The sequence below is a fragment of the Homarus americanus genome, unplaced genomic scaffold (assembly GCF_018991925.1).
Source record: "Homarus americanus isolate GMGI-L3 unplaced genomic scaffold, GMGI_Hamer_2.0 scaffold57980, whole genome shotgun sequence".
In the NCBI taxonomy this organism is placed as follows: domain Eukaryota; kingdom Metazoa; phylum Arthropoda; class Malacostraca; order Decapoda; family Nephropidae; genus Homarus; species Homarus americanus.
The window spans coordinates 25,069,258-25,082,070 of NW_024716703.1; the positions used below are offsets into that span (position 1 = coordinate 25,069,258).

General features: G+C 42.2%; 1 protein-coding gene across 2 annotated transcripts in view; it reads right to left on the bottom strand.

Annotated features, from left to right (window-relative positions):
* The window catches only part of LOC121858359, a gene marked incomplete at its 3' end in the record, with an annotated part of 30,161 nt that extends 18,662 nt beyond the window's left edge, over positions 1 to 11,499 (bottom strand). The window contains 1 exon segment of one of the 2 annotated variants that reach the window (XM_042354795.1): positions 8,158 to 11,499. In XM_042354795.1, coding sequence (XP_042210729.1) covers positions 8,158 to 10,301 — 2,144 coding nt within the window. 2 annotated transcript variants of the gene reach the window in all.
* Positions 11,500 to 12,813: the final 1,314 nt, after the last annotated feature.

Sequence of the window (12,813 nt, forward strand, 5' to 3'; positions counted from 1 at the left end):
AACTCCAAACAACCCCCCTTAGCCTCCTGTGCTGACGTCACGGCTGAGGTAAACACAGGCTCCTCCCACCGAGTCACCTGTTCGTCTTAATGACTAAAGGTCTATTACCGTGTTTTCTTCCTCCTGAGATTACCTTTGCTGCTAAAACTCAATCAAAAAAACACATTCTTTTTTATGTAGATACAAAATAAAAATATAATCTTAATTTTTCCTTTAGCTACAAAACCAACTGCAATGCTTAAGCTATTATTTCTCCAGGATAAATTCATCAAATTCAAAAATCTTAAAAAAAAAAGAAAACTTTAAAATAAACATCACTATAATATTACCACTATATACATATAAAAACACTTCCCACATCTTGCAGTTAAAGTTTATTTAAAAGTAATAAGTTTATTCCCTGGCAGTGGGTGTTGTCACGAAACCCTTCAGACTTGTGCAAATATCACCATCTGACGAAAGACCGGGAGTAATAACAGTAATAACAATAACAACAATAATAACTCCTAATCCAAACAAAAAAACACATTAACAATTACTCGTCAAGGTTGAAAATAATAAAACACCTCAAATTAAACTAAAAAAATAAAAAAAATTCACTTCATATGATCTTTTTTAAATTATATTTCCATTGATCAAGTGATTACCTCTCTCGGTCACAGGTAGACGGAGCAGGTGTCAGGTAGAGCACAGTAACGAGGTATAACAGTGTGTATAGTGAGTGTAAGCTGGAGTTTGTTGACCCTCTCTGACGTACGGGAAATCCAGATTCTCTTAACTGTGTCCACTCACTCTAGATGACTGGTGTTCCCCCCACCCCCTCCCTGAGTCCATTAAGTTTTACACGAGCCAGTCACACACACACACACACACACACACACACACACACACACACACACACACAGGACGGTACTTCTCCTACTATTATCTACGTTAAATATTCACCCAACCACACCTGATCCGCGGACCCCAACACAGTTCAGGTGCCGGAGGAGCCGAGGAACACATACATACATACATACATACATACATACATACATACACCACGGCGCTCTACAGTACGTAAGTAGATGAGATACCACTACATTAACCCCTTGAGTACGATACCAACCCCTGAGTACTGTTAATAAACCCACTCACTGAGATCCACAACATAAAGACTAGAGTACAGTAACTTAACCCCTCGAGTACGAAGTTTTAACCACTGGCATACGATTATCCAGTCTCTTGAGTAAGTTACCATGGTACACAAAATGGTTAACAAAAGACCATAAAATTAGCCAACTTATCTACACTATACTAGGCGGCAACACACATATGAGAGGGGGAGAGAGGGAGAGAGGGAGAGGGAGAGAGGGAGAGGGAGAGGGAGGGGGGGGGGATACTGGAGATAATGGTTGATCTTCTTTTGAAAGTTGTGATATCTTCAGACCCTCAGAATATGTCAAGGTGTCGTAATGAATATAAACACTCTTAGTTCCTATCGTCCTAGAGTTATACTGACGACATACATAGATACGGCTGAAAGTGACGGTCTCTTTCACTCTTAGATCTCGTTCGTGTTAAGAGCCGTTACTGCAGAAGGCAAGACAGATCTAGCTCAGATTATATCAACGCCTTGACCAACTTCATATAACATTGATATCTTATATAAATTTCACTCTTAATACTAGTTAGTGGGGGCCCTTGGCCATCGCAGGGCTTCGGAGTAGTGTGGATATAGTACACTGAGGGAAGCTGGGTGGATGACACTGCACTCGATCACCTGTATCGACTCAGCAGCCGCACCCCTAAATACATATATAAATAGATAAATACCTAAAATTATAATTAAATGAATAAACACAAAAATAATGAACAAATAAACAAATAATTAAGAGACTACGGAAACAAATAAAATCAGAAAATAATTAATAAAAAATAATATTCCACTAAACAAACACGAAAGCTTAGACACATTATTAACTCTATCATTAATGCTTAAGCTTCCTAATTAATCCTGAAATTAAAAAAACAACAACAAAAGAATGTGTAGCTGAGCTTAATTAATCACTAGATATTATTAGATGATTTAATGTTAACTAATTACCAAAAGTTATCATCAAAGGCTTATACATTAGGTTAGGTTAGGTTAGGTTAGGTTAGGTTAGGTTAGGTTAGGTTTAGGTTAGGTTATTTAGAAGGCCCTGACGTGTTCTGTAAAGGGGGGGGGGGTTGTTAGTGCCTGAAACTCGAGGATCAGAAGAAAAAAGTAAAAGTACTTCCTAGAAACGTGTTATGTAGTATGTTACCTGTTACCTTCATTAGCCGTACACACCTTGACTGTTGGGGAGGGGATGGATCAATACTCTATTACATGTTGTATCAAAGGTTTGTGTTGGCTGACTCAACCTTCCCTCCCTCCTAGCCACCCCTTCCCCAAGCCCATCAACCACCCAGCCAATCAGCCACCCAGCCAATCAGCCACCCAGCCAATCAGCTACCCAGCCAGCCAAGCCTCAACTAGTTACCACCCCCATACCTCTAACGACCTTGTACAATTCTCTCTACCTCTTCTAGCCATCACCTGCGACCACCACACCTCTCCCAGTCCTTCTCTTCCCCTTCCTCTCCTACCCCTCACCACCACACTCCTCACCTCTCCTACCCCTCACCACCACACTCCACACCTCTCCTACCCCTCACCACCACACTCCACACCTCTCCTAATCCTCACTTATCCGTCTCATATTTACTGCACCTTCGTCATTACTGCCCCGTCCACCTCCAGTTCATAGCCTCTACAACACCCCCCACACCAGCTACACACGACACCATCCATTCTAGACACCCTTAACATCTTGTACACTTAAAGACACATACACCTCATCATCATCTTCACTACAGAGACCAAGACACATCAATAGTCACCATTCTTATCTACACACAAGCTCGTATCGATAACACTCCTCTTCATGTTTACACTAAGATCCTGAACTCGTACCAGAGGCTGTAGATTGGAGTCTGTGCTTGTCAACGCTGGCCCTCGTAAATCTCTGTCTTAGTGTGGGGTAATATTTTTCCTGTTTGATTCTCCTTCATTTTCGACGTTCACCTATCCTTGTCATTGGTCAATTCTGCCTCACTACCTTACGTCAATGGGTTTTTCTTTGATTTACTTTAATTATGCTTTGATTACCTGACCCAATTGTTCTGTTTTTATGAAATTTTTTTAGCCTGTCGCTTCCTTGTCCTAACAGAAGCTCCTAATCTCACATGGTTCACTAGTAGGAGCCCAGTCTCTAATCTCTCTCGATCACAAGTTCACTTCACTTCTCTAGCACATAAACTTGCGTTCCTTCACACACACACACATCCTTAAGCCACACCTCTTCCCCCATCCCCAGCCACATCACCTGATACACCTCCTCCCTACTCTACCACCGCCCCCCCCCCCGCCTCCCTATCTGTGACACGGAACTAGCAGGTTAATCAAGGTGATCACAAAGCCCAGGTGACAAGGATTAACACCTGAAAACCCTCCCTTCCTTACCACCAGCGGCAACAACACAGTGCTACACAACCCAGACCACATATACGATTTACCCATTACCTGACGTACGATTTTCGACCTTAATACCGAGGATGATTACGTTAATGATGTCTCTATCTGATACAGGTATGAGTAAGCATAATGGTCTTGTCTTCCTAAATGAGGAATATTTCAAAACTTTAGATCCAGGTTACGTAATGTTACCTTTTATCCAGGTGAGCGTATCTACCTGGATTTAATTTCTTGTATCACACCTCTGACAATTACAGGTGAGAGGAATCCTGCGCTTCCATCACCTGTAATCATCAGCGGTGTGAGGGGATTCCTGTAACCCCCCCCCCCCCTCACCTGCGATAATGAGAGGTGAGGGAACTGCTATACTGTATTCCCCTCACCTGTAACAATGAGAGAGGTAAGGGGAAGGCATGTATCCCCCCCCCCCTCACCTGTAATCACGAGGGCAGTGAGGGGACAGGTACCTCATTACTGCAGGTGAGGGGGCAATATTAATGTCATTGTTCTGGTGGAAGGAAGGAAGGAAGGAAGGAAGGAAGGAAGGAAAATAAAGAATAGTTAGAGGGGTGAAGGATAAAAGGGAAGAGAGAAAGGAAAGGATAGAGAGAGAAAAAGAGAAGGATGAGGGGGAACAAAAGGAAGGAACGATAGATAGAGAGGAAGAAGGATAAATATAAAGTAGGGAGAAGGAAGAAGGGAAAATGGTAAGGAAGAGAAAAAGAAAACAATAAACAGACAGATACACAGATAACAGAAACTAAAAGCGATTAAAAAATAAATAAAAATAAAATAAATGGGAAAGAAGTAATTAAAAAAGATAAGAAATATAAGAAAATATAAACGACTGAATCATTTAACAAAAGATAAATGGCTAAAACACTTTTTTTACACACACAAAATAACAAAAATAATATCACAATAATAAACAGGAATTAACGTATAAATAAACTCGAATAATATAGATAGATATAGTGATAAAAATATTGATTTCTTGATTTTTACTTTATTTTTAGGCACGTTGTGTTAGTTCAGGTCGGGTATTATTGACTTAACTGATGGATGTTGATATCTAGCGTGAGGGATTTTTTTTTCATGTGTGGTTTATTGTGGTTAGTTTTGTCACTTGTTTTATACTATGAAAGGAACATACATACATACATACATACATACATTACATACATACATACACTCAGAGATGGAGGCGTATCTTATAAATTATTACTACTAATAACTGCAATTACATTACCAATTACCACTTGCACGAGTAAACACGATAATTACATTCACCCATCGTCACTCGTGCCACCAATTAACGCAATTACATTTACCTGTCCACACCTGTATCGCCCCATGGATACCACATTTACATTCTCGTGACGTAACAGAATTGTCAAATATTTACACACACTCATCACACAATCAAACCTAAGAATAGCGAGTCTTGATGGCAGTAATGTGTAGGACAGACAGACAGACAGACAGACAGGTAGACAGACACAGACAGACAGGTAGACAGGCAGATAGACAGACAGACAGACAGGCAGAGACTCCATGAAACAGTTTCCTCATCGATGGGTTAAGTCAGGTTCGGCTTGGTTAAGTCAGGTTTAGCCAAGATAGTTTAAGTTAAGATTAAGTTGAGTTAAGTTAGGTCAGGTTAAATAGAGTTAAGGCTTGATTAGGGTAAGTTAGATTAGGTTAAGCTAAGTTTCATGAGGTTGGAACAAAGTGATAACAGCGTGTGTGTTTAATAGACAGGTACACCAACCCACAGATCACACAGGTAAAAGAATATGTTACCTTTGTGTTACACCTGACGCGTAGTTATTCTCTCAACCTCTGCTGCTGTGTGATTTTCATATACTCGATAAACATACTAAAGCTAACCTTACACACACACACACACACACACACACACACACACACAAAACCAGTCATTGCCCCAGAGTATGTGTGTGTGTTTGTGTGACATTAGACAATTCCTTGCAGTAGTTCCGGGTTACACTATTGCATCATATTGTATCCAGTTTACGAGTTAAGTTTTACAGCCAGCAATTGTCTTATTCACTTTAGAGATTGGGAACAAAAAAAAATTGACCCTCCTGAGTCATTCACCCTAACCAAACCTAACCTAACCTAACCTAACCTAACCAACTGTATTTGTTTACGCTGGAAGTTAATATTTCGGGGAATTTTTCCGTGTTGTGTCTTAGTTATGTCCTTTGCGTGTACAGTGGAGAGAGAGGGGTTTTTTTTCGGTATTAGAAGTGACAAATAAATATACTGAAACACTATTATCCTCTCATTCTAACTTTCCACATACGAGTGATATGGTGGTAATAAGTGCTTCTAGGACTCCAGAACTCAAGTACTCTAAGCTTCCAGGATTCCATAACTCAAGTACTCTAGACCTCCAGAACTCGAGAACTCCAATATTCTAGACTTCCGGTACTCCAGAATTCCAGTAGTCTAAGCTTCCAGAATTCCATAACTCAAGTACTCTAAGCTTCCAGAACTCCTTAACTCCAGTACTCTAAGCTTCCAGAACTCCTTAACTCTAGTACTCTAAGCTTCCAGAACTCCTTAACTCTAGTACTCTAAGCTTCCAGGACTCCAGAATTCCAGAACCCCACGACCCCCAGGACTGCAAGACTCCCTTGGCTGGTATGTTCCAGTGACGCCATACTGACTACGTGAGTGTCGGAACCCTGATATAATCTGTTATCGCTCCCTTTGTCAGCGTCAACTCGCCTTATCACTCCGAAAAATCTCTCACTGTTTTATTTAATTCTCTTTTACAACTTGAAAGGATTACGTGACCTTTTTTTCTTTCTTCTACATTTATCGTCAATTCTTCGCTTTTCTTCTTTCGTTTTCATTATCGTCTTTATTATTTTATTTTCATTCTGTTTTTTTCTATTTCGTCTTCTTTTCATTCTTCTATTTTTCTTCTTTTCCTTCTAACTCCTCTACTTTCTCTTCATCTTCTCCCTCTTATTCTTCTTCCTCTTCTTCCCACGTATTTAGTTCTCTTTTAAAACTACCAACGCAAAAAATAAACAAAACGATAATTTCAAGAAAGAATTAGATCCTTACATTATTATTCCCTCGCTTATTAATAACATGACTAATAGAGTTTTGTATATTTGGATTCCTCCCTGCCCTCTCTCCCTCCCTCCCTCTTTCCTTCTCTCCCTCTGTTCTTCCTTTTCTCTCTCCCTCCTTCCCTCTTTCCTTCTCTCCCTCTGTTCTTCCTTTCCTCCCTCCCACCTTCCCTCTATCCCTCCATTCTTCCTTCTCTCACTCTCTGTTCTTCCCTCCTTCCTTTCCCCTGTTCCCCCTTTCCTCTGACCTTCCCACCTTCTCTTCCTTCCCTCCTTCCTTCCCCTCCCTCACCCACTAGAGTTTGTTGACAGTCATACACAATAAAGTTCCTTGAAATTGTCATCGAGGAACACCCGCCACCTGCCCCTCATCGTCTCCCTCATTATCTCCCTCATTATCCCCCTCATTGTCTCCCTCATTGTCTCCCTCATTATCTCTTCTCACTTTATTCTCTAATGGGAGTTTCCTTTAATGGTAATATGTAACTATTTATATGTTGTTAGGGTGGCGGCATTGCTTCCCCACCCCACACACAATCATATCTGAAGTTTAGTGTTGGTGTAATGTTGGCATGATGTTGGCGTGATGTTGGCGTGATGTTGGCATGATGTTGGCGTGATGTTGGCATGATGTTGGCGTGATGTTGGCGTGATGTTGGCGTGATATTGGCATGATGTTGGCGTGATGTTGGCATGATGTTGGCGTGATGTTGGCGTGATGTTGACGTGATGTTGGCGTGATGTTGGCGTGATGTTGGCATGATGTTGATATCTGACTCTATAAACACACTCTAAACATCATGTGTGTGTGTGTGTGTGTGTGTGAACATCAAAAACACTTACATACAGATCGCTGAACACAAACTAGTACCTAATTATCACGTTTCTCATCAGTATAAAAATATATCTATCTTATAGGAGAATTAAATATCTAAATCAGGATTGTAGTTCGAATATTCCTACATTAAAAAACTACAAAAATATCTAAAAACTCCCACTACAGAAAGCTGATAGACTTGTTAATAAACTTCTTTGAAAACCGACAGGAGAAGAATTATAGCTTAAATAAACTAGTAATGTATAAGCCAAAACTTAATTAAACCTGAATTATTAACAATCCTTCATAAAAAAAATAGTTTGAACTGGTGTAAAGTATTTTGAAACAGGTAAGAGTTTAATTCCTTTTGTGAGTTCAAGAATGTAAACAAAACAGTGTTGAGTTATTGACACGATCTGGACCAACGGCTTGATGCATTACCAGTGGATACATACGTTATCTTTTATCAGTGTAGCTAAATTTTTATCTCAGTCTTCATAATATTATCTGGCCTGTAATGAAGTCATGAAATATTCCCTTAAAATAATGTAGACACCAGATAAGACCCAAACAATCGGTGAGGTGTTAAGTATTTGCCTAATGACTAATCTTATCTCACATCGCTGAGCTCCCCAGACACACCAACACACAGTATGTCTTCCCCTGCGGGTCATCTCTCTCAGTCTTACCTGGTCTTGAGTCTGAAGGAGGAGTTAGGATCTGGGTCCCATTGGTGGGTAGTGGCGACTCTCCCCGCGGCCATCCTCCTCACGTGCAGAAGTCTTGGCTGAGAACTGTAGGTGTAGACGTAGAGTTTGTCCTCCTGTGGCACCCACACCTCGCTGGTAGATCCTCCCTTTCCTGCCTTATGTGGCACTGACGATTTAATAGACATGGATACCTTTCTTGGTTTTCCTTTTTTCCTCCTCACGCCGCGGCCCTTCTTCCCTGCAGTATTGGGACGAGTGATGTCGTGGTAGTGGATGTCCGGCATGGATTCCGCCTTGCTGATGGGCTGAGAGTCGTCTTCTATCTGAGAGTCAGCCTGAGAGTTGTGACCTTCAGACCTGAATGTGTCCAGCACTACCGCGGAGTCGCCGTCCCCGGAGACCGGAATGTTGACAGGAGGAAGTTCCAAGGATTCACCTAAAGTGTCCTCCTGACGTGCTTGAGAATCTCCATCTTTATTATCTGCCTCTGTTTGCTCCACATCATTTTTTTTATCTAGATCTTCTATTGATTTTGGGTTTAGATTTCTGGCTTTGAATTTCCTAGCTTCCGATAGGTTATTCCTCGGCTGTGTCCCTTCCGGCCGACTCGCTCCCTGTATCGGCGTCGGTCTCCACGAGATGGGTTTCCTGTTGGTCAGTGCTTTGGTCGCATCGTATTTCTTCGACATGGGCGTCTTCTTCACCTCCACCTCCTGTTTTCTTGGGGTTCTCGCGGCTATATTTTTTCTCCCTCTTCTGTACGTGCCAGGGATCTTTGCAATGGCTGGTATTTCTTTGATCTCTTCCTCTTCTTCTTTATTAGCTTCCTCTTTTGATTCACTTTCGACATCACCAGTTGCTGCTTCTTCGCCAGTCACTTTCTCTGCACTATCATCTACTGTATTTTCCATGGCACCTTCCTCCTCACCACCACCTTCACCATCATTATCATTATTGTCTTCCATGTCCTCTCCGTCGTCAGCCTTGTCTTCCTCCATGTCAAAACCTGCCCTCGCCTCGTCTTCACCATGCTCCTCAACATCCAGCATTACTCCATTATCCTCGTCTTCGTTCGTCTGTTCTGTCTCATTTACTAAGTCAACGTTTGTTTCTTCCTCTCCTTCTTTAATTTCATCTTCGGTATCTTCTGTCTTTACTTCTTCCTCTTTATCTGGTTCTTCTGCTTCAGGTTCATCATTCTCCGCCACCGTCATGTCTTGTAATTCGTTCCTCATCAGAGAGAGATCAGCCGTGGTGCCAAGTCCTGCGTCCCTAGAGAGGGTGAGGGAACCGTGTGAGCTCGCTGCCAGAGAGTTGGGTTCATCCATGTCCCCGTGGTAACCGATAGCAGCATCTCTAAGGTACTCTGCCTCCTCCTCCTGTTCTTCTACTACTGTTTCCATATCTGTCGTTATGTCTTCACCTTGCTCTGCTAAATCAAGGTGTTCTTGCTCTATCGTGTTGTCAGCATTACTGCCCTCTGTGTCAGGAGCACCACTGTCAGCCTCCTCAGTGCCAGTTGCTTCCAGATCTGAGCGAGAGGTCAAGGCGGGGGTTGCTGCTGCTTCCTCCTCGTCGCCATTAATACTTCCTCGTCCTTCATCGTCTTCCATTTCCTGGCCAGTTTCTCTGGTGTCAGTTTTATCGCCGTCGTCTCTGTCTTCTATCTCAAGGTCTTCGTCTTTTTCACCATTGCTGCTGATCCCTTCATCTTTGCTGAGGTTGCTGCCGGCCGATACACCCCTCGAGTCGTCTTCATCTTTCACGGCCTCCTCTGGCTCCTCCACTTCTCCGTCTTTCGTCTCGTTTTCATCAGTTGTCACCTTATTACTCCTTATCAATCCGTCACGTTTCCCTTTTGACTTCTGCTTCTCTATTCTCTTGCTCCTCTGTTCTGACAGGTAGTCCTTGTGTTGCGGGTTTCTGTTAACCATAGTGACGTTCTTCTTCTCCTCTCTTCCTCTCCTGCCCTTGAGGTCCGGGGGCCTGACCTTCCTGAAGCGGGTCTTCCTGGTCTGTTTAGTAGAAGGCACAAGAGCGTCACTCCCGGTGTCCTCGGGGCCATCGTGAGCCACAATGGACACGAGAGACTGTGTGACCTCACTCACTGCGACGTCAGCCATAGTTTGTTGTGGCTATTGCCTTCACACGCGGGTTAAGACCATCCCCAGGGGCTCGTCACCGTGTTCTCCCATCATATCACTCTGCTACCACCTGACAGACAACTGATTATTGATAAAAGAATCCTAATAAAAAACTGACGAAAAAAATATATAGCTCAAATGAAATCGATATATTATCCTCAGCCAGTCATCATGGCACCTCAGGCAACCTGTGTCTTGCCCTCATTCGCGGTGCCAGAGCTGGAGCGTCACGGAGGAGTGTCGTGAGTGCGGCAGCCCAAGGTGCATGTGCTAATTACCTCCGCTACCGACACTGCTAATTGTTGCGCCGCCTTCAGGGCTCTCAGTGAGGCAGCGTCCTAGACCTCTCTCACTCCTCCAAGGGCTCCCGAGCTCTCACAACCCGGGTCAATTATTGGCTCCTGGCTCCTTAGCGACCGGTTGTGTTTACGTTTCTTCTCGTTGCGTAAACTGTAGGTCGTAACACTTATGTGACGTAGTATAGTGTGTTTGTTTTTCTTTTCTTTTTTTTAGTTTGGTTTAACAAGTTTTGGGAAATTTTCAACTGTTGTAATAGAAAAACTTGACACTTTGATATATTGAACCAGACGTGAGGTTTCCACATATAACTTTTTCTTTTATATATATGTCACCACTCAAACGTCTTAGAACAGGTGTATATACGACTTATACAGATATATAAGCTGGTAGAGTGACAGGCGTGTCTCTTCCCCTCTACCGTCAAGGAGCGACTGAGGCATGCGGGGCGAGGTTCGGGCTCGTGACGGTTGTAATGTCACTTAATACCGCCAGGTGGCACCTCAAGTGGCCGCCAGCATTCCTGAAACCGACCGTCACGCGGAATTTATCTCGTAGTAGAGCTAAAACTTCCCTTGGGCCACTTACAGGAAGTTTTACCTTAAATAATGAAGATTCCGCGGACCGTAATGACTGAACGTTAATGATTCACACCAACACACGACCCACATACACCTGCCTCTCACAAACACCCGGGAAGGTATAACTCAATATATCGAGTCCTTTAGATACTCCACGTCGATACAGATAACACCTCTCACGGCAACCAGTAGCACATGTTTCAATAATATACACAAGTGACGTTTTAAATGAAAGGTAACTGTACGCCAGGTAGACAAGCCCTCGTTAAGACAGACAGGTGGGAAATTCAGGTGTTTTTCGTAGGTGAGAGGGAGCGAGGTGTCGTGTCCGGAGCTGAGGGTTTCGTTGCATGAACTAACATGGTCGCTAAGTGATGAAAACATGCATGAGTGATACAGCGAGTGACGGGGGAGGATATTTGAGTGGCAGGTTAAGATAACTCGTCGAAGGTTATCATGTGTGTGTGTGTGTGTGTGTGTGTGTGTGTGTGTGTGTGTGGTAGGCCGCCTGTTGCACTAGTGTGTAGGGGTGGAGGCGGGATAGACCTGGATAAGAGAGAGGTCGCCATTATCCCAACAAGGGCTGCGTGACTGTGAGTGACTGAACAATGTCGAGGTCACGGTAAAGGGCGACTAATAACACAATATAACGCGAGAACTGACCCACTACCTTCCTGAGACCAGCTCATACCAGAAACACCACCGCGATAACAGGAAAGGAAGAGGAGTACCAAGAACAGACCAATACCAGATAATACCAGCTGGAAGAGATTGATACCAGGTAGAGAGAGATAGATGAGAAGAAATTACACCATGCTAGAGATCTCTGATTATACGGGTAGGTTGAGTTATAGGATTATTTACGGGTTATATAACCTGATTATATTAGATTTTGTCTGTAAATCATTTAACTCAGCCGTTTCTAGAGATTCTGTTCGTATTTTATTTTGACAGAACAGAGAGAACGAAAGGGAGGAACAAGAACAAACAGATGAACAAAAGAAAATAAACAGAAGAACAAAATAAAAAGAATCAAGTAACAAAAACATGAAAAATTTAGTAAATAGAACAAAACAGAACAATCAACAAGAAGATAATAACAAGAACACGTAAGATACATAACAACAACAGAACAATAACAATAACAAATCACAACATAAACACAGAGGCAGTAATGGTGTCAAGGTGTAGTTGTTTAGTAATCATCCCAAACAACACTAATTGATGATATAAACACGGTAAACTAGTCCCCTGGTGTACGTGTTCTTGATGCCACGGACATTATACGCATCACTTTCCTCTCACAACTAACTAAATTTACCAATGTACTTGATTAACACACAAGTACCTAAAAAAAAACAGACATTGGTGTAAAGTCTACCAATATACGTGACAAATTAAACTATATTAACAAACACTAAATTCAACATCATTTATAATTATCATTAACTTTATTTTCACTACAAAATCTAACTCCAATATAAAATTACCAAAATGAGGTGATTACAAGCTACGAAAGATAATCCTAAGTTGATAAATTACCTTTGATTACGTTTATTAACTCAGTGGGTTATAATTACAAGGAGTTGTTGACAGTCAGAATGTAAACAAGA